This window comes from Sceloporus occidentalis, unplaced genomic scaffold (assembly GCF_023333645.1).
Source record: "Sceloporus occidentalis isolate IW3139 unplaced genomic scaffold, rSceOcc1.0.p SCAF_104, whole genome shotgun sequence".
NCBI classification, from domain to species: Eukaryota; Metazoa; Chordata; class Lepidosauria; order Squamata; family Phrynosomatidae; genus Sceloporus; species Sceloporus occidentalis.
In genome coordinates this window covers 3,250,548-3,273,365 of record NW_028317084.1, presented here as the reverse complement: position 1 = coordinate 3,273,365, position 22,818 = coordinate 3,250,548, and the positions used below count along the sequence as shown (strand labels likewise).

General features: G+C 39.9%; 1 protein-coding gene across 2 annotated transcripts in view; it reads left to right on the top strand.

The window, feature by feature from the left end:
• DNAI3 (dynein axonemal intermediate chain 3) overlaps positions 1–22,818 on the top strand; it is a 58,371-nt gene that overhangs the window by 20,982 nt on the left and 14,571 nt on the right. For both annotated transcript variants that reach the window (XR_016277922.1, XM_089497527.1), the window contains exons 6-16: positions 788–892; positions 1,062–1,208; positions 3,710–3,909; positions 5,376–5,492; positions 10,076–10,266; positions 11,984–12,108; positions 12,239–12,328; positions 13,152–13,235; positions 15,438–15,566; positions 17,022–17,095; positions 19,299–19,446. Coding sequence is in view for 1 of the 2 variants with exons in the window: in XM_089497527.1 (XP_089353653.1) it covers positions 788–892; positions 1,062–1,208; positions 3,710–3,909; positions 5,376–5,492; positions 10,076–10,266; positions 11,984–12,108; positions 12,239–12,328; positions 13,152–13,235; positions 15,438–15,566; positions 17,022–17,095; positions 19,299–19,446 (1,410 nt within the window). In the remaining variant the exon portion in view is untranslated. The remainder of the gene's footprint in view (positions 1–787; positions 893–1,061; positions 1,209–3,709; positions 3,910–5,375; positions 5,493–10,075; positions 10,267–11,983; positions 12,109–12,238; positions 12,329–13,151; positions 13,236–15,437; positions 15,567–17,021; positions 17,096–19,298; positions 19,447–22,818) is intronic.

Below are 22,818 nucleotides of genomic sequence, written 5' to 3'. Positions count from 1 at the left end.
TTGATTATGAAAGGATATTACACTAATCATGTTTAAGCAGCGATTCTTGCATTTTAACATGTTCATACAGTCACCACAATACTTCATTCAAACATTTCCCATAAACTCAGTTCTATGCATACTTGTACTTATTTGATATTTGCAATTTAACCTATGTATCCACAAAACTGTAACAATCCATGAGGTTTGGCTTGATTTTGTATGTATTAATTGCATTCTGATATTTAACTGTGGCTTTCTATCTTTAGTTGGCTGTATAATTCTATTCCTCCTTTCCCACACCTTTAAAAAATTGACCAATAAATATCACCAAATCTTTCTCCGTTAGAATTTCTCAAAGTAGGGCACCAGATGAAGGTGATACACGCTGGGGGATCAGTAGGTTTTTTTAAAAAATCCAGATAAAAATTCAATTGTCTGGCCTTTTTGAAGACTCCCAAATCTACATTAATAATATTCTACATGGGATGAGTGACAATGACCTAAAAAGAGGCAAAACTGGGTGAAAATAATTCTTTTTGTATTACCTCTCTCAGAATCCCCCATCTAGGATGACTATGCTGGTTGTGGGTTCTGAGCACTGTAGTCCAAAATATAAGACTTCTCAGCTCTGGAAAGAGGTCAGCTGTGCCTAACTGCTTGAGGGAGGCTGCATTTCTGAAGCAGTCAGTGCTAGACAAAGAATAACGGCTGCCAAGTCCTTAGATCCATCAACGTTAAAATGAATTTTGCCTTGATACAAAAGTCAGTTCCACTTGAAATCTCTCAATTGTTTGTATTTACACAGGATTATCCTGGAGAAGAACTTCTGGTTGTATTTGACAGAGAACTAAAATATGGGCAGATCTTTTATCTTATTGCAACGGAAGAGGCCAAGGAGAGTATTTTGAATGTAAGAGCTTTTGAAACTATTAACATTTTATTTCACATGTGCCAGATATCAATCTCATGAAAAGAAATTGCTGAGACTGATATGCAGCAAAACCAATTGAATATTGGGTTTGCTTTTATTTATGAAATATCTTGTTCGTCTTCACTTTTGCAAATATTTCTCCTGACAGCCTCCAGAGGAAGAGGAAGAGGAAGGAGAAATTAAAGAAGGGATCCAAGAAGAATATATTTACAAACCTCCTGTGCGCAAACCTTGGGTTTCACTGGGAAGTGAGAAGGAAATTGAAGAAGAATCGGTTAAGGAATCAAGAAGTAGGGTCAGAACTCTTAGCTATATTACTCAATTCTACTATGTCTTCCATCTTTTTGAACAGTTACAAACATGTAAGCTAGACTTCATAATTGGTATTCATGTTTATTATTTTGGTACTATTGCCACAGTTGGAAATGGCCCTCCAACTTACCTTAAAGGTCAGTATCTGCACTGAGCAATAGAAGTTTGTTCTGCTGGCTATGGAGGTGCATCAGGATGACTCCAGCCCCCTCCTCCAGTGAGCAGTGGTGCAACATCAGAAGCAGGATCCCTGGCACACTTCCTTGTTGCACCACACCTCAACCTGCAGTGCCTCAATCACCATCAGAACAGCTCTCCAATACTTGGTGCCCCTGTTGCCTTTTCAGGTAGGTTTGAGGAGACAGGTCAGAGGATGACACAGTATGTAGTTATGCATTCATTACTACAGCTGCATCTATACTGCAAAAATAATGCAGTTTGATGCCACTTTAACTGCCCTGACTCAATGCTATAGAATTTTGGGATTTGTAGCCTTGTGGGATATTTAGCTTTCTTTCTAGTACTGCAACTACAAATTCCAAGATTTCATGGGTTGGAGCTAGAACAATTAAAGCAGTGTCGAACTGCATTAATTTTGCTCAGTGGCAGCAGCCTATGTCTGTGATGCAGGGCCTTTGCTATTGTCTTTTATGTCTACTTTAAATAAGATATTGTAGGCATTAATTCAGGATATCATAAAAATTAGGATTCTGGGCACATTTCTTTTGATTACTCCACACAAATCTATACCGGTACCTAAAATTTTTCCATATCTTGATGAGCATGAACAGGAGGGTGCACTTACAGTCTGCCTGTAGGTTTCCCACAAATTGTATGTTTTTTTAATATTGTAAGCTGCCCTGAGTCCCAGTTTTTGGGAAAGGGTGGGATATAAACAAACAAACAAACAATACAGACCATTGGTTAGCCTACTTGCAAATGGAGTGCTCAACTAGCAGACCTTAGTCTGACCCATCCGTGCTCTTACGTTCTTAAGGTCCCTTCAAATTTCATGAACTATGTAGGAAATTGAACTATAGGGCATCACAAAAAGTGAGCATCAGTTCAGAGAAAATATTTTTTTACTCTTAGCCCAACAGTGAATTTTATCCAGAGGAAACTGAAGTGGTAACCCGTGTAAGGTTTCATTGAACAGATACTCCAGATATATTTGATCAGAATACTTGAAAACCCAACAGGTTCTATAACAAATCAACCCCAAGATAACCAAAATAACCTACAATACATGCCCACTACATACGCTCTTGGCTCTCCCCATTTCCTTCTGTCTATATGCCTATTGATAACTGTAAAACTACCTGGATTTTGCAAGTCATACTTCATGCCATGATGGGATAGATTTTTTACAGCATACAATCCTCCATGTCGAGCAGGTTCTGTTGAATCCAGGGAGAAGTAAATAAACATGCTCTGTTAACTAAGCAAGTCTACATCATGGTAGTGGGCAATGCAACAATTAATATCCACCTCTTTTATAGTTTGATTTTACACTTGTTAGGGTATAAATGCCTTAAAGATCTCTGTTCATCTTAAATTCATTTACTGAATAATCTACATACATCTTCCATCCATCCTAGTTGTGGACCTTTTAGATATATTCCAACGTATGGCAACCCCTATCTTAGGGTTTTCTTGGCAAGATTGGTTCAGAGGAGGTTTGCCATTGCCTTCTTCTGACTTGCTCAAGATCACCCAGTGGGTTTCCATGGCTGAGCTGGGAATCAAGCCCTGGTCTTCAGAGTCGTAGTCCAACACTCAAACCACTATGTCATGCTGGCTCTCCACAATTTATTTCCTTATTCCTTCATGCATGATCTGAGAGTCTTCTTAATATGTAAAATGCATTGGGAAATGATAAGTCCAGTGGGCTCTCCACATTCGCTGGTGTTAGAGGCTCAGGACTCCTGGGAAAGTGGAAAAACTGCAAATAAGAAACCACCTCTCTAGTAGGAATCTCTGGTGCAGATCTGCAGTCAAGATCTGTGCTAATTTGACTATAGAATCATGCTGTAGGACCTACAAATGTCTAGAGAAGTGTTCTCTCTGGGAATGTCTAGGTCTTCCAGCATGACTCTATGGTCAAATTCAAGAAGTGTCAGACTGGAGACCTAGAGATTCCTAAGGAGAACAAAATAATGAAATCTATGAATAATCAAATCCTCAAAAGTCGAAGCTGCAAATGTGGAGGACCAACGTATTTTATATATTAATCTACGAAACCAGTTTAGATACAAGCGTTTTATGAGATCTTAAAGATACTTTTTTAACACTTTCTGAGTTGACCTTGTACCATAAGCGCAAGACATTGCACACTCAAAAATAGATAATTAAACAGATTATTTAAAAATAAACTAAAAACAAGGCAAAAAACCCCCATACAATGCTGTGATCAACCCATAATGAACAGAACAGACGCTTCTCCAAGGAAATTTTCCATTAAAAATATTTCCACTGAAATTGTAGATAAAGTTCATGATATCTCGTCCACACAAAGAATTTGGGGTTCGGATTAAATTCCATAAGAGAAATGCATCCACTGATAAACAAAGCTATGTGGACTGTACATCTTATCAAGACAAGAACTTCACTATTCGACAACTTGAGAAACACACAGCTATACAGGTAGTCCCAGAAGAAAAAGTGACAGGAACGCAAACAAAATGGTAAGTATAAGATGTATAAAATCCCTGTTTTAAATAATGTGAGGAAATAGTGTATCTCTTAATTTAGGGCCAAATATTTATTTCAAATTCAATTCATTTCTTTCACGATCTGTATTGGAGAAGGGATCCTCCAGTTTGGAGACCAAGGTTCAAAACACTGCAGAACAATCCAGTTTGAGACACTTTATCTTCCCTGGCTCAGTGCTAGGGAATCCTGGGAATTGTAGTTTATTATGGCACACAGCTCTCTGACAGAGAAGGTTAAATGTTTCACAAAACTACAGATCCCAGTACTCCCTAGCATTGAGCCAGAGCAGATAAAGTGGTCTCAAACTGGATTATTTCTGCAGTGTGTTCTGGACCCTAATTTGAAAGGTGCAATATCCACATCTCACCCTTTGGAGGTGGGACAGATCCCTGTCTACCACTTGTGCTGTGTCTCCTATGTCTGGAAAGGGATGTCCCAGTTGGAAAATAGTGGGAATCTCCTTGTTCAATCTCAGTTAGTACTACTAGAAGTTTTACCTCTGATGTCCTCTGGCTGGCAAGGGACTGTAGGGGATTCTCCCCTCACACACACATACATATCTATTCCAGAATCGAGATGGGGAACAACAGATTAATACACAGCCTACAACAGCAGTTAAAACACACACCATCAGTTAAAAACATCAATTTAAAAGAACAAATGAGACAAATACAAGTTGAAACAATCAATCCATATTTAAAAATTCATAATTTAAAATTCACAATTTAAAATCATCTGGATAGGCCTGCCAGAAGAGACTAGTTTTTAATGGTGTTTTAAATTCAGACAGCATATTCCAATTCAAAACTTTTCTGGCATGTTTTTCCACAATCTACAGGCAGCTGAAAAAAAATCCTCTGGATGACAGCTGCCAACCTAGTCCCAGCTGTCTGGAGTAAATGTCTGACAAAGAACTGGAGTGTATGGGGTGAATTATATGGGAGGAGGCGATTCATAGGTAGCCTGGACCCAAACCATGTAGGGCTTTAAAGTTAATAGCCAGTTCTTTGCACCTTGTCTGGAAAATATTTTTGTATCTGGTATAGCCTCTCAGGGGTCTCAAGAGAGATGGACCCCCCCCCCCCAATCCTCTAAAGTTGTCCACTACTTCTCTACTGCAGTCAGACTTACTTTTATATTTTCATATCCCCATCAGCAGCAACCAGTGCTATCTAGTGAGAGTGTGAAAGTGAGACATATAAACTTCACTATTACAGGGAGAGGAATCACATAAAACAGGAATGGGGCCTTCCCTGAACATCTGGAGGGCAGGTATTGGCTTGCAACTGCCCCCTTGCCAGCCTCGTAGTGAAGAATGCTGGAAGAGGCATAGAAATTACACTACTAATGTACAGTATCATAACTGTTTCTGCCCTTGCTGTTGCAAATTTCCTTTCTACCTGCCAATTACTTCTCAAGTGCATTTCATTTCTTTTAGGACCTATCCCAAAAATGCAACCACACAGTACCATCCTAGAGAATTTTCAGATGAGGAAAAGGAGAAATATTTATCATCAGAAGAGCTGAAAAACTTTCTTCTTTCTGTGGCTCTCAGGTTAGTATCACATTCCAGTTACATACTGGCAAGATTTAATACAATGTCACAAAATGAACTGAATGGGCATAGATTGATTAATTCTAACTAGAGCAGACCCATTCAATCAGTAATTGAATGGTTGAGTCAAGACAGAGGCAAATCCAGTTGATTCAGTGGGTCTACTTTAGTCAAAAATAACACAATATTTGGACTTTTTAGCTCTAATGATTCATTGTGTCATGCATCTGATGAACTGGACTCTAGTCTATAAGAGCTAGTGCCTAAATACCATGCTACCAAGCCGCCAGAAAGCTGGCTTTTTTTGCCAGTCTGTTCCAACTCCCAGGCTCCGTCTTCTTTAGGGTCAGAGTCCTCTAACTCAATGTTTTCTACCCTGACTGGCAACAACGCTCAAAGGATTTAGGCAGGAGTATTTTCTAGCCCTGCCTGCAGTTTTGAGAATTTGAACTTGGATGTTATATATACATATTGAGCCATGTTCCTTAAGAATTCTCTCCAAAGGTACAGAGGATAGAGCTAAATGGAATTGTTAGTCCCAGTTAAAGTAAATCCATTGGATATATGAGACTTGTTAAATCAACACACATGTAAATTCAGTTGATTCAATGATCTTACTATAATAGGGTAGCCAGCATGATGTAGTGGTTAGAGCATGGGATTATGGTTTTAGATTGGCTTGTAAATTCTTGACAAACACTATGCAAGCTTAGTTTTTTGTGGGTTTTTCGGGCTATATGGCCATGTTCTAGCTGAGTTTCTTTCTGACGTTTCGTCAGCATCTGTGGCTGGCATATTCAGAGAATGCTTTGCCTGGAAAAATTGGGTGTATATATACTGTGTGAGCCTGGGAATGCAGGAGTGATTTGCATGTGTATTGTTCTGTGTTGATGGCTGGCCTCAGCCTGGGAAGCTAATGCAAACAAGGATTAATGTCTGCTAATTGGTGACCAATTGTCTGCTGGGAAAGTCCCTGACTCTGAATGGTTTCCCATTTGCATTTGCTGAGTCCTTATTTTGCTACTCCTCAGGACTGGTAGCCAAATTTGTTCACTTTAAGGGTTTCTTCTTTCCAGTTGAAATTGTCCAGGTGTTTGTGGATTTCAATGGCTTCCCTGTGCATCCTGACATGGTAGTGGTTGGCATGGTCCAGAACTTCAGTGTTTTCAAACAGTATTTTATACCCAGCATGGTTAGTGGCATGTTCTGCTACTGCTGATTTATCTGGCTGACCCAGTCTGCAGTGTCTCTTGTGTTCCTTGATTCTTGTTTGCACACTGCGTTTGGTGGTCCCTATGTAGATTTTTCCGCAGCTGCATGGTATGCAGTAAACTCCTGCGGCTGTGAGAGGGTTTCTCTGGTCCTTGGCTGAGCGAAGCATTTGCTGGATTTTCTTTGTTAGTTTGTAAACCATTTGAAGGTTGTGCTTGTCTTCACTTCTCTGGGTATTCCTGGGCCTGGCAGCCCTTCTGATGTCTGAGCTGGAATAACCATTAGCCTGTAGAGCCCGGTCCAAATGCTTCAGTTCATCTTCCAAGAAGTGGGGTTCACAGATGCGTTTTGCTCGGTCTACCAGTGTTTTGATTGTGCTTCTTTTTTGTCCTGGGTGATGGTTGGAGTTCTTGTGCAGGTATTGGTCTGTAAGTGTGGGTTTTCTGTATACTGTGTGACCCAAACATAGGTTAGGTTTGCGGATGACAAGGACATCCAAAAATGGTTGTGTTCCTTCCTTTTCTTTTTCCGTAGTGAATTGGATGTTGGGGTGGATGTTGTTCAGTTGGTCCAGGAATACAACCAGGTCTTCTTCTCCATGGCTCCAAATGGTGAAAGTGTCATCCACGTATCGGAACCAAGTTGTGGGCTTTTTTGGTGCTGTTTCCAGGGCTTGCTTTTCAGAGTGTACCGTGTAAAAGTTTGCTATCAACGGGCTTAGAGGGCTTCCCATTGCTACTCCATCTCTCTGTTCGTAGAATCGATTGTCCCACTGGAAATAGCTTGTGGTGAGGCGATGTTTGAACAGGGCTGTGATGTCTTCTGGAAAAGTCTGTTGGATGAGTGTCATGGTGTCCATTATGGGGACTTTGGTGGACTGGGAGACCACATCAAAGCTGATTAAAATGTCTCCAGGTTTTAGTTCCAGGTTCTTGATTTTTCCTATGAAGTGAGCTGAGTCCTTGATGTAGTGGGGGGTCTGCCCTATATGGGTTTGTAATTTGTGGGCAGAAACTTGGCCAAATCATATGTGGGGGATCCAATGGCATTCACTATGGGTCGGAGTGGAATGGAATCCTTGTGGATCTTGGGAAGTCCATAGAGTCTTGGTGGGCGAGCCTCAGATTTGCACAAACTTTGTCTTGTGGTTGGCTGAATTGAGGAGTTTTTGATCAAGGTGTTTATTTTTCTGGTGATTTTGCTGGTTGGGTCTTATTTCAGCTTTTTGTATGTTGTAGGATCCAGGAGTTCCTTGATTTTTTGTTTGTATTCTTCTGTATCCATGATTACTGTGGCATTGCCTTTGTCCACTGGCAGAATGATGATTTCTGACAGAATAGGCAAAGTGGTGAGGAAGCACAACCTTCAAATGGTTTACAAACTGACGAAGAAAATCCAGCAAATGCTTTGCTCAGCCAAGGACCAGAGAGACCCTCTCACAGTCGCAGGAGTTTACCGCATACCATGCAGCTGCGGAAAAATCTACATAGGGACCACCAAACGCAGTGTGCAAACAAGAATCAAGGAACACAAGAGACACTGCAGACTGGGTCAGCCAGATAAATCAGCAGTAGCAGAATATGCCATAAACCATCCTGGGCATAAAATACTGTTTGAAAACACTGAAATTCTGGACCATGCCAACCACTACCATGTCAGGATGCACAGGGAAGCCATTGAAATCCACAAACACCTGGACAATTTCAACTGGAAAGAAGAAACCCTTAAAGTGAACATAATTTGGCTATCAGTCCTGAGGAATAGCAAAATAAGGACTCAGCAAATGCAAATGGGAAACCATTCAGAGTCAGGGACTTTCCCAGCAGACAATTGATCACCAATTAGCAGACATTAATCTTTGTTTGCATTAGCCTCCCAAGCTGAGGCCAGCCATCAACACAGAACAATACACATGCAAATCACTCCTGCATTCCCAGGCTCACACAGTATATATACACCCAATTTTTCCAGGCAAAACATTCTCTGAATATGCCAGCCACAGATTCTGGCGAAATGTCAGAAAGAAACTCAGCTAGAACATGGCCACATAGCCCGAAAAACCCACAAAAAACTATGGATGCCAGCCATGAAAGCCTTCAACTTTACTATGCAAGCTTCTATCTGACCATAAATGGCAGAATTACCATATAGACTCGACTATAAATCGACCTCATGTATCAGTAAAGGGCAAGTTTAGGGGCCAAAATTATGATTTTTATTTGACCCGTGGAGAAGTTGAGAGTAAAATTTAGGAGCAAAAGATCTAAAGAATGAAGAAAGGAAAATAATGCCAAAGAACTTATAACATTCCAGCAGGTATAACTGTGCTCACACTAAACGCTAGATGAATGAGAGAGTAGAGGTGGGTCAGTGCTTCCAGGACAGATCACATTCTTGCCTTGCATCAGAGGATGGCTCCTTTTTTTAATAAGAGTTAAAATGTAGAACTTACATTGACCTCTGGATAAGTCGATTCAGGTTTTTTAAGTCAATTTTTTTTTACTAAAATTTCTGGATTTATATGTGAGTATATACAGCAGTCACATTGAATCCTATTTTTCTGCACTTTTTCCTGGAAAATTCAGATTTTCGATCTTTCACTTTTGTAGTGAGTCCCTTCTACTTGGAGTCATTTCCATTTGAAGGGTTTTCCTCTTATTTTTAAAATGGTGGCTTGTAATGTGGCAAAGGAGGAGTGGAGGAATGTCTGTATAGCAACCTACCTCCATATCTCTCCATCTGTGATGCTCTCTCAACAACCCCGCCACCACATGATTATGTGAACTCTTTTTGGAGAACACATGTGCTCTGATGAATCAAAGGAATGGAAAGAATATTAAAAAGTATTTGAAAAAATGTTTTTAAAAACATGTTATTTTGCATGCAGAAAATCCTGCACAGAACCACATGCAAATTTTGAACAGAATAAGTCTCAAATTGTAAATAGGCTTTGAAGGCAGTGCTGTTTTCAAACATTTTCTTCCAGTAGGAAGAAAATTGCTAAAATGGCTTCTTGCTTCCTTCCAGAAGAAAATTAATTAAGAATTACATACCAAGCAGCAGGTGTGCTGTGATCTGGTGGATTAAAAGGTAGTGTGATACATCAGGTTTAACTGTTCCACATATGCTCACGAGTGCAAATTTGATAGCTATATAATGCATTTTGGGGGCTTTTAACTCCGATATAGATTTAGCCTAGGTAGTGCTTAGGAAAGAATTCTGCCTACAACCCTGGAAAACCAGCATTAGTCAAAGTCGACAGTAATGGGCTAAATGGACTAATGCTCTGACTCATCATGAAGCAACTTTCTATGTTCCTTTGAGAAGTGGCACCTGATGTTTATTTGTTCATTTATTCCCCCATGCCACAGAGTTGAGGTAGCACTGCAACAAAATGAAATAATGAATGCCTTTTTTGATGACTGGAAGGCTCTTGCAGAAGATGAAACTGGCTTTGTGGGCAAGTCAGATGTCTTCCTGAAGGAATACCAGTCCTTTACAGATCTGCATTATCTCAAGGACAGAACTATTAGCTGCATTTGTTGGCATCCAACCATTTATGGTAACGTTTACATAATGTTCAGTTTATGGTGAGAACCATAGTGAGGTGCATTCCGAAATCTTTAAGGATTGACAACTGTACTCATTTATTGGCTTGTCAAATTACTTTATCTTGAAATAGGAAAGATTTGAGCAAAAGTGCTATAATATATTTGAGCAAAAGTGCTATAATATATTTGAACAAAAGCAGATAATATTTAATAACATTTCTAACTAGGCTGTAGTAGCAGAGATGTATGAAATGCAAATGAAATGCAATTCTTGCATCTATGGCTTTTGCTTCTGTTCTATCATCTCTTAAGAGGCAAAAAACATGCTGCTTTGCATGTTACACTTCAGTTGTGTGTCAAAGGGCTCTGACAACTCCTTTATCCCACTTTTCCTGGTGCTTTGTGTGTGTGTGTGCTTTTTGCAGGGGGACTGTTTAATGAGAGCATGATGAAGGGGCAGATACACTCTTGGACTGCTTCTTTAAACTCTGGAGGGCTGCAGTGTCATTTTGGGTGACTAGAAGCAATGTTTCATCATTATGCATCACTGAAGAGGGCATTTTGAGCCTTTTTGCTGCATTGAGATGTTTCTCTTCAGCTATGTTATGAGTACAATCTTTGCCCAGGCAGTGGTTTTTTCCCCTAACTTTTTAAAGCCAAAATGGGAGTTCCCTAGAGTTGGGTGGGGTGGGGTCACTGGGGTGTGTTGGCACAATGGGCATCCCATAGCCTGTGGGTTGTATGGTTCCCATCCCTAGATTTTGAAACCAGTATTTCTTATCATTGCAAACTCATCTAGTGAATGTCAGTCCTTCTGGATTGCAGCTGAAATTGATCCATGCAGAAATACATGAGAAGTATGAGCAGGCTTAGCATTCTGATGCCAACTAGGGCTGCCCAAAAATCAAATAGCATTTGTTTTGCATGCCTAAATATGCAGAAGTATGTGAATTTGTAAGTGAAGAGCAAAAGCACATTTTAAAACACAAAGCCCTAGCCTGACAAGAATATGTGAACGTGGGGACACAAGGAATGTTGCAGTGTTAGGATGGGAAGATAGAGAAATGAGGCCATTTAACAATTTATAATTAGATATCTTGGGGAAGGTTGAAAGGGGATAGGAAGAATACTTAGGGTGAAAACCTCCTCTAAGCTACAGGATGAATGAAAAGAACAGCATAGATGTCTCTTTTCTCTCTCTGCCAGCACACACTGCATCAGGTTGGCTTGACCCATAAACAGGAGCACTTCTCTTAGGGTATAACAATTGTAAAAATGTGTTGCGTTAAATACTGAATTTATTAAATAAAACTGTTCTAATTTGAACAATGCTATTTCCTCATAAAATGTTAAACTACGACTATCCATGAATGTGAGAATGCATACTAAACAAACAAAATCTTTTTATTGATATACTATGTCCAGTTAGGGGGAGCACAGTGTCTGCATGTGGATGTAAAAGGGAGTCCCAAGATTAAAAGGTTTGAGAATCACTTCCATAATGTATCACTCAGTGACAGAATTCACCACTAAGAAGTATTGATGATTGTTAGCTTTGGATTTGCAACTCTTCTAAAATATGCTTGGCCAATTGTTTTTGTGTCTTCTATCTCTACCCCACTGGGATTTGAGTCTGTATATGACTTAAAAAAAAACACTAAACTATAACACACACACACACACATCATTGCCATTGCAACAAGTAGAATTTTATTTGCCTTTGACTAGGGATCATTGTTGTGGCAGTAACAGAGCGCCTTTCTTATGAAGACCGAGTGCAACAGTCTGGGAAATTACTCTTGTGGAAAGCACCAATTCTGTTTTGGAGTTTTGCAGACCCTATTCACCCTCAGGTATTTAAAAGAGCACTTTCATGTTTCTGAGGTGTTTGAACAACAAAGCAGCAATCACTGCAACATAAAGCTGTGCTCAGATCTGATACATTTCCCCCCCACCCCTGTTTCTGATAAATATATTTTCTAGCTAATGTTGGAGTGCCCTGAAGATATCTACTGTTTTCAGTTTTCACCAAGTGATCCCAACATCATTGCAGGAGGATGTATGAATGGACAGGTATGGTAACTATTCTTCCCTTCCCCCCATCCTCTTTAGTCAATGTTCAGCCTTATGTTTCCATTTATTACATATTGTTTCTACATCTAATAGTAGAAGAAAACAATTTAGGAATTCTAAAAAAGTGGGGTAAGGCTTTGGAGTACAGTCGGCCCTCCATATCCATGGATTCTTTATCCATGGACTCAAGTATCCACAGCTTTAAAATATTTAAGAATATATACATTCCAAAAAGCAAACCTTGATTTTGCCATTTTATATAAGGGTCACCATTTTACTGTCCATTGTATTTAATAAGACTTGAACATCCATGGATTTTGGTCTCCATGAAGGGTCCTGGAACTAAACCCCAGCAGATACGAAGGGCCCACTGTATATTAAACTAGAGGGCCTGCCCATTCTATAGTACAGCCAGCCAGCAAAAGAATCGTTGATATGGCCTATGTGAATTTCTAAAGCCCAGTGGCCCACCAGGTCACTGCAGCAAACTTGTTGAATCATACATAGGACTACTCACCCATCACACTCCAAAGTGGCTAGAAAAGCATCTATAGCAACAGTTGTATCTCATGCAACTTAAGCAGGCATTGCACAATTAGCATTAAGCCTAACTTGTATTAAAAACCTTAACTTTTTTACAACTCTTTTCTCTTACTCCAAAACTACCAAATACATTTCTATTTGTAACCTCAAGAAGCTCACTTTGTACAAGTGCATTTTGTAGGAGAAGACACATTCTAGTCTTCTTTAATGTGGCTGACGTGTCACTTAAGCAGAATAATTTATCGCCTTATATATTGTCCTCTCCCTCTCCCCTTCCTAGATTGTACTGTGGGATATTTCAGAATATCAAGAAAGGTTACAAAACGCAAAGTCAGGTGGAAGCAAGAACACCACAATTAATATGGTTAGTACCCGATTCTATTAATCATTCATGTAATGAATTTCCTAATAACTGTTTGCCATCTTAGAATGATTCAGTCAAGGCACAAATGAATGAAGTCCCCAATTAATCACCAGATTCATTCTGTTAAACCCAGATAGGAGAAAACAAATAGAGTTATGGTCAGTATCAATTCTCTCTTTTATGGCAGGTGGAAAAGTAATTGTTTCGGTCATAACTTAACAGTACTATTTTATATGTGTCTATTCGGAACTAAGCCCCACTGAGTTCAGTTGGGGAGGAACTGTGCATTGTTGAAACTTGCTGAGAACTACTTTTACAACCTGAATGAATAAGACTGAAGACAAAGAGGAAAAATGGGGCTGCATCTACACAGCAGAATTAATACAGTTTGACATAGCTTTAACTTCCATGGCTCAGTGCTATAGAACTCTGGGATTTGTAGTTTTGTAAGAAATTTAGTCTTTGCTGTTAAAAAGCTGTTGTGCCACAACAAACTACAAGTCCCAGGATTCTATAGCACTGAGCCATAACAGTGGTGTCAGACTGCATTAATTCTGCAGTGTGGCAGCAGCCCAAGAACAAGCCAGGAAACCATGGTGTGATGCTGGCTTATTCTAGCAAAATAATTTTTAAACAAGCCACAGTTCCAAATAATAAAACAAAGCAAAACCTTGATTTTTCTAACTATAAAAGATTTTAATCTCATAGCTGCTCAAGAAATGAGAAGGGGGCAGCATGAAGGGTTAGACACTTATTTAAGCTTGTTTTCCTTGTTTCTGTAGCAAAAAGTCATGATTTTTTTTATTACATCTGAACTTGCTCAACTTTTTCCAGCTACTGACCCCTTTCCCCTTGGGTGACGACCATAACATGTGACAATACTCCTCCCCCAGCATATTTCTTGTTATTAGGTCTAGTCTTCTACTGCAAATTCAAAACCAAATTTTGGTCACTGCTCCCTTTGCACCTGGGCACCCTGGGAGCAGCAACCAAACAGCTGGCTGACCAGCATCCAAGAAGGCTCTTATGCATGCCACCTCTCCAGCAAAGGCCAGTGTGGGCAAGAGGCCTCTTGGTCACTGCTCAGCCAGCTGCTTGGTTGTTGCTCCCAAGGTGACCAGGTGCAAAAGGAGAAGCTTCTCCCTGGTGAGGAAGAACCCTCAATTGTTCTTTGTTGGGTGGGGGAGATGTGTGTCTTTTGGGTTTGCAGAGGCCACATGCTCTGGAGACTGGCTAAACTTTTTGGCATGGACGGGGAAAGGTTTTAACTACAGGTGCCACTCCAAAGTGAAGGACTCTTTCCAATAATTGACCACACATACACCTCCCTTTCCTTCACCAGAGACATGCCTTCCTCACACAGCTTCAAATGTCTCCCCCCCCCCCCCCGACACACACAGAGACATTGTTTCTTCTGTTACATCTTCTCTCAGCCTATCCAATGAAAGAAAGCAGGAACAGCAGCACAGCTCCAGTCTGCCAGTCAAGTCCTGGCAAAGCTCACAAAGCTCAAGCAGCATCCCAAATTTGAAAGCAGGAACCCTTCCACCATTGCTTCTCCCCCACTACCACATGCTCCAATTCCTTGCTTCAGTCAGACAATCTGTCCCAAAATGGTGCCACTCTGAGCCCTCACAAGAGTTTCCGAACCACCACCACCAGTGAAAGATACAGCTAAGGGAGCGAGCTTGTGTGGACAGGCGAAGCATGGGAGACACCACCGCATGAAATGATCAATGAGGCTGCATTGTGGTTTTAATGGACCTTGAAAAGAAGTTTCATGCAACCCTCTTCCCATTCATGGTCCTAAAGACTGGTGGGTCCACATGTCTGTTTTGCACACCAATACTTTGACTGAAGCCCCCTGTACCTCCCCCCTTTTCCCTCATCAACTCCCTGCTGCTCCCTTACTGCCCCCCCTGGATATTTCCACCACCCCTATCAGGTTTCTTGGGGGGATGTTAATTTGGTGCCCTACTCAAACTTACCTACTTCAAACTCATCTTTCTTTTTTACTGTACATGGTTTGTATACCTGAATTGATTGGTCTTGCGAGCTTCAGAGAAGGGCTTTAGATTTCTACAAATATTAATTAAGTCATATAGTACTGATTCTAGATTTATACAAAGATTGAGTCATATTGTACTGATTCTTTTGAAATGACCACGCTAGCTACTTTCTAAGAGTTGTGTTCAATTGTAGCCAAGTTTCATGATGGAGCAACAAGTTGCAAAGGAGCCACAGGCAGTGAGATATTGTGCAGTCTCGTCTATAGAATACGGCCATAAAGCAGTAATAACAGATATACACTGGCTGCCAGAATTGTTTGAGGTAAGATACAACTATAAATAATATCATACTTGTGTGAGTAATGGGGAAAAATGAGCTGTGTAATACTACCTGAAAGACAAACCAACTGTATGGGTTGGGATTAGGCTCTTCTGCTGACAGACCCTTCTTCTCCTGGCTGACCTCAAAAGATATTGTGACAGTGCAACTTACCAGCAGAACTGCTTTATGGTGGTACATACCTTGGTTACATCCCGTTTAGACTACTGTAATGGGCTCTACATGGGACTGCCTTTGAAAAGTGTTTGGAAAATTCAACTGGTTTAAAGAGCTGCTGCCAGGCTGTTAACAGAGGCAGATTACAGAGACCATACAACGCCCCTGTTGAAACAGCTTCATTGGCTTCTAGTTTGTTTCTGGGCACAATTCAAGGTGCTGGTTATTACCTACAAAGCCCTACATGGCTCAGGTCCACGCTATTTGGCAGACCGTTTCTCCTGGTATGAACCGGCCCGGACTCTGAGATCCTCTGGAGAAGCCCTTCTCTCTGTCCCAACACCATCACAAACACGGTTGGTGGGGACACAAGAGAGGACTCTGGAACTCCCTGCCCAGGGAGATCAGAATGGCTCCCTCCTTGATGGCGTTCCGCCGGCAGGTGAAGACCTACCTGTTCACACAGGCATTCAAGGAATTGTTATAAGGACAGGCTGGGATGTTGGACCAGTTTAAAAATTATTTTTAATGTACGTTGTTTTTTTTAAATGTTTTTAATTGTACTGTTTTTTAATGCTGTGAATCTGCTCCGCGTCCCAGTCCTGGGAAAAGAGCGGAATATAAATAAATATAAATCTACCTGCAAAGAAGTTTAATGTTCTTAGAAAGGGGCGGAGCAAGAGGTAGGTTCAGTTACAACAAATGCAAACCTCTTCTTGCCCTGGGACACAAGCATGATGCCAGCACAAAGTTATGCTAGGATGAGGGTGATGTTAAGAATAGTTTGGGTTAATGACACCTTCCCCTTAGCTTCGCTAGTCTCAGTTTAGCTGATCCTTCACCATCTGTGCTGGTTAAGATTGTGCTTTAAGAACACTATGCTGTGCTAGATACAAAAACTCAGTCAATAGCTCTTGAAAGTTACTGAGGACTACCTTACCCACTCAATCATGAAACCTACTGGGTGACCTTGGGCAAGTCTCACTCCCTCAGCCTCAGAGAAAGGCAATGGCAAACCTCATTTGAACCCATCTTGCCTTAGGGAGCCATAAGTCAGAAATGACTTGAAGGCACACAACAACAAACATTCACTATGACTTAACTTTGTGCTGCCACTATGGCTGTCTCCCTGATTTGAAAGAGATTTGGATCTTGTATGACTTGCCTCTTTTTGTGGGGTGGGCCTTTTTTCTGGAATGAGACAGGTGCAAGCTAGACCAAGCAGTGGTCCATTCCACTTTGTAATGCTAAATGCTTTTTTTGTTTTTTGTTCTTTCTTAGCTCAACAGAATGGGCTCTGCATTTGAAAACAGAGCTGGAGTTAGTGTACAGCTTGTCACCTGCTCACCTGATTGGTACTATATGTATATCTATCTATCTATCTATCTATATATATATATATACTGTATATATTTAGGGTTTATTACACAGTTCTGATTACATGGCAATAAACCACAATCTCTGCAATATTCACTTTGTAATGAACTGTGTGCTCACATATTCTCTCACCCATCCCCTTTGTAGTTTGTCTTGGCTAAAATATTTATTTATCATATCTCAGGACTCCCAAAGTGTTATATGTCCTGCCATCATGCATCTCCATTTCAATGAAAATATTCTTGTTTCCAATCACAGTTTTTTTCTCATTAAAGCATAGGAAAAGTCCCTCTAAAACCAGAGTATGACACCCATATCATAGTTTACTGAACAAAGATTGTGTCATCAGAACTGTGCCACTGAGATAACTCTGTCATCCCAGCCCCCTTTTTACACTCTCTTTTACTTCCCATTGCTTCACGCAGTAACTCCTTGTTCAAACACAGAGTAAAATATGATTATCTTTATGTCCTGAGCTTCCAACCTGTTCAAATAATAATAAATAATAATAATGTACCCCTCTTTTCTGTAATACAGTGGACCCTTGTTATACACTGGGTTTGGTTCCAAGATCCCCCGTGGATAACAAAATCCGTGTATACTCAAGTCCCATTAACTATAATGACATAGCAAAATGGTGTCCCTTATAAAAAATGGAAAATCAAGGTTTGATATTTGAAATGTATACTTTTTTTGAATATTTTCAAACCATGGATGCTTGAATCCGTGCATAAAAAATCCGTGTACAGTATAAGAAAGTCCGACTGTAGAACAATCAAAGCAGCTAACATAGTTAAAAACATCCAACATCCAGTATAAAATTACAATATCCCCCCCTTAAAAAAGAATTAAACACATTACAGTTAAAATTAATTTTAAAATAAGCTATTAATAACAACATAGACAGTGGGCAGAATGGTAGCATGATACATTGTTTAAGGGAGTAATCAATTCTGTGGTCGAGTGCTTTTATTCAGAAAAGGCCTGCCAGAAGAGATCTGTCTTGACAGCTTTTTTGAAGTTGTCTATGCTTGTAATTTGACGGATCTCATCCGGCTGGCCATTCCTGAGTCTGGGAGTGGTTGCCGAAAAGGTCCTCTGGGAAGTTGCAGTTAGTCTGGTCTTTAAAGGCTGCAATAAATTCTTCCTAGAGGACCTGAGTGTGTGGGCAGATTATGTGGAAGTAAGCGATCCCTTAAATAGGTTGGACTCAAACCATGTAGGGCTTTAAAGGTGATAATCAATATCTTGAACTGGAGGTTCAGTTGGGCAGCACTATACAGTTGGTCCATGGCTGTCTGTTGGCAACTTTGAAAGAGAGTTTATCAAGCACTTAACGTTCCCTGTTTTCTTTGGTAAATCCTAAATTGTCCAGCTCTGAGACAGATAAAGGAATTTTTCCCCTTGCAGTACATTGGGCTTTCACAGTTATCACACTATGATTCCACTTTAACTGCTAGGACAATAGCTGTTGGAATTCTGAGATTTGCAGTTTGGGGAAGGGCATTTAGAATTGACCCTGAAAAAAGATAAGCTCTGCACATGGTACTTCTTGCAGAAAAAAGCAACAACAGTTTCTTTCACAGTACGCAAGGATATCAGTTTGATACCACTTCAGCTGCCTTGGCTGTGTCCTATGGAATCTGGAGCTTTTTAATTTCATGCGGTATTTAGAATTGCTTACCAGAGACATCTAGTGGTCCCCAAACTATATATCCCTAAGTTCCATAGGATTCAGCCATGGCAGTTAAAGCAGACATATAATGCAATAATTGTGTAGTGTAAAAGGGCCCATTGTCTGGCAAATTCTGGGGTTTAGGGAATTCTCCCTTCTTTTCCTTATGAAGGATATATACTAGCATTCATTTCTGTGAGCCATTTTATTGTTTTATGAAGGATACGTCCAAGATGACCCACATTTATTTCTGTTCTGATGATGGTCTAATTCAATTTCCTCTATTTGTGGAACTTTGTAATCCAAATGATAATAGCAAAGAACAAAGAGGTTTTATTTTTCTGCTCTATATGTTCATCTGGTACATATTATTTGGATACTGTGGAATCTAGCTGACTTTCTGGCTAGCCATGCAGTCCTTGTGTGTGTATTAACTACCTTCAAGTCAGCCTTCTCTTGTGGTGACCCTGTGAATGACCGTCCCATAATTGACTATTCCTCTCCAGCACAATCTATTTTTGGGATCTTAGAGCCCAGAGGGCTACTCTCCAACCTTCGATTGAGAAGAAAAAGGAGGAGAAGATTGTTGCAGCTCTACCTGATATGCCTACTACCTTTAAACATCTAGATCTCTCCTGGAGGCCTCTAATTAAGGTATGGGACTGTCAAGAATTTGGGGAAATAGTCAAGATATATTGATGTTGTAAGTCTAAAGCAGTGGTTCTCAGCTTTTCATATCTTGTGCCCCACCAGTCACAGTATCACAGATGCATAGTTCTACCATGATAGAAGTGAAAGCTTGATTTTTGTGAGAAGGATTCTTATAGCCCTCCAGGCATTCTGTTATTGTGTTTATCGTTTTTGCTACATTAGTGGGCAAGGCAAGGAACTGATTAGAAGATATACAGTGTCTCAATGGAGATAATCTATGTCTTTGGCAAGTAGAGTTGATAGAAGATGGCATGTCACACTTGTAGAATGAGATAGTAGGGCCGAGGAAGGGTGAATTCTTAGTAGTTGTTATGAAATATATTGAATAGACTTCTTGCTGTGTACCTTCAAATGATTTCTGACCCTAAGGCGAATCTGTCATGGGATTTTCTTGGCAAGATTTGTTCAGAGGAAGTTTGTCATTGCCTTACCTTGAGGCTAAGAGAGTGTGATGTGCCCAAGGTCAGCCAGTGGGTTTCATGGCTAAGTGGGGAATCAGACCTTGGTCTCCAGAATCATAGTCCAATGCTCAAACCACTATGCCATGCTGCCTGTCATTACCCCTAAACTACTGGTACACATATCATTGTTGACTGCTACTGGTCTAAAACATTGCTTGTTGGCTTTCCATCTCTCCATTGTTCCTTTTTTTCTTCTCACACCTGGCAGATGTCTCTCAGAATTCCATTTTAGAAAACAATAATTTAAAATGAGATTATACACACCAAGGAAAATAGAAGCCGAGCCAAAAGCTCCTTCAAGGTATGACAGTACTGCTGTCAACTCTGATGGCACTGATCAATTGACAAGAAGCCTGAGGAAGGTACTATCCCTGTAGAAGCCAGACTTGCATCCTCTGAATATGTCCTCTCCATCAGCATAATTGACGATTGGTGCTGTCAGAACCAACAGTGTTGACTATCTGTCAGATATAGAGCCTGGAAAAGTGACCTTTTTCATACTACAACTGCCAGAATGTTCTAAATAGCATGGCCAAGGACCTTGCTGTTTAGAGATTCTGAGTGATGTCATCCAAAAAGATAATGTTTCCAAGTTCTGTCTCTGACAGTAGGAATTCTGCTCAGTGGCACTGTGGGTGAAACTATTGGATGAAAGCATACTCACCCTTGTACAGGAGCCATTTGCCCATGATGGGAGACTGATCTGAAAGCAGAAGACTTTTTCAAGTAGATCCAAGTGCTATAAGCTATATTTCAAAGGAAAGAACTGGCAAACTACCTCTGTATTAATTCAGCAAATGCCAAGTAATATAAAGTAGGTCAGTAAGACACTATACATATTCAGATTTTACTTGTAACACTGGCATTCCTTCCATTGTCCAATAAACTCAAGATAATTTGTTTGAGATGATCTAATTTTTAATCCTCAACAATCATGTGTGGAAGATGAGAGCTCTGATGCTGAATTATCCATTGACCAAAGGCATTTACAACTCCTTCTCAGACAGGAGACAAAAAAAATAATATATCTCATGTACTCATAAATCATATATAAATTATTTTTTCTTATTTATCCAAAGACTTTAAATCAATGTGGCTAGAACATTAAGGCAAAGCAATGTAATTCAGTATGTGATAACTTATTCATGATATATAATTCAAAATTATGTTGGGTAAAAGTAGAGCAGATCAGAATGAATTCAGAGTAAATGGCCTAATAAAAATCAAACAATCTTTAGTTAAAATGTCAAATAAGTTTATATATCAATATGTTTTAGAACCAATGTTTCATAACTTTCACGTTTCTCCCAGCATATTCATTACTTCTCAGATTTCTTGAAGTTTTGTACCAAAAATAAGCTTCTATAAAGTTTTAGAGACTGCAGTCTTACAATGTGTACTTGAGAGTAATCCTCATTGAAAAGAAGGTAACTTCTGAGTAGAAGAATGTAGGAGTTCACTATAAGAAACTGGCCTGAGGATGAGTAGCATGTCTCCTAAATAAAATTAACTGAACTAAATAGAAATGGTAGGTTCTTCAACACATTGTAGATCTTTAGTGATTGGTGTATGGCATATACAATTTTGTTACTGATGCAGTTTCTTTTCAACCTACAATGAATAAAAATTCCATCCACTGAAATCAGTGGGACCTAAAGGCAATTAATGGGCCTTTGTTTTTTTAAGATAAAACATTAAAGATATAATCCAAAAGTGTTGACATTAATAAATACACAAGGTAATACTATCCATGTTTATTCAGAAGTAAGTCCAGGTATGTTTGTTTTGGCTCATCTTGTTATGAACTAATCTTTAAATGAACTAATTTGAACAGCTGGAATAGCTTTCTGATTTTCAAACTTAGCAGTTGTACAATTCCAATTCTATTCTTAATGCAATAAAACAATAAGTTTCTCTGTTACTATTATTTTCTGCTTGCCATGGTCAGCCTCACAAGTGCTTTAGTGTACAAATCATAGAGTTACTGGCCAGAAGAATAGGATCAGCAGCATGTCTTCTATCCCAGAATTCTTCCCCCATGATTTGTACTGATAAGATCATTATCAGTCTATTTTCCTGAGCTGAAGATACTGGAGAAATAGGAATTTGCCTTTCTGCTAAGTATATTTTGGTCAAGGCTGCCAATGTTTAGGACAAGAATCATAGAATCATAGAGTTGGAGGAGACCGCAAGGGCCATCCAGTCCAACCCCCTGCCATGCAGGAAATCCATATCAAAGCATCCCCGACAGATGGCCATCTAGCCTCTGCTTAAAGACCTCCAAGGAAGGAGACTCCACCACTTCCTGAGGGAGTGCATTCCACTGTCGAACAGCCCTTACTGTCAGGAAGTTCTTCCTAATGTTGAGGTGGAATCTCTTTTCCTGTAGCTTGCATCCATTGTTCATGGTCCTGTTCTCTGAAGCAGCAGAAAACAAGCTTGCAGAAAAGATAAAGATAGGAGTATTAATAATGTTGACAGTTATGACTACTGCAGTAGTCATTTGCAGAACATCTTTAGTTTGTAAAATATCTTAACACTACTAAAGCATTTAGCATTTCATAATTTTTCTCATTCACACTACCAGTGGATCTGAGGCTGCTAGAGAGAGACAAGAATGTAAAAAAAATCCCATTAGACTTCAGTTTCCTAGAGGCATCAAGAAAGGGAAGGCAATATAAGCTTCCTATTACAATCTAATACATTATTAAAAGAACATGTCAACGTATGGCACTAATACCAATTGTGTAGATAATCCTCAGTTTGCATTGGATCCTGACACAGGACCTCAAATTTTTATCTGCATGTTATTGTAATGCATACTCTAACAAATAACAAAATTATGTGTAAGACC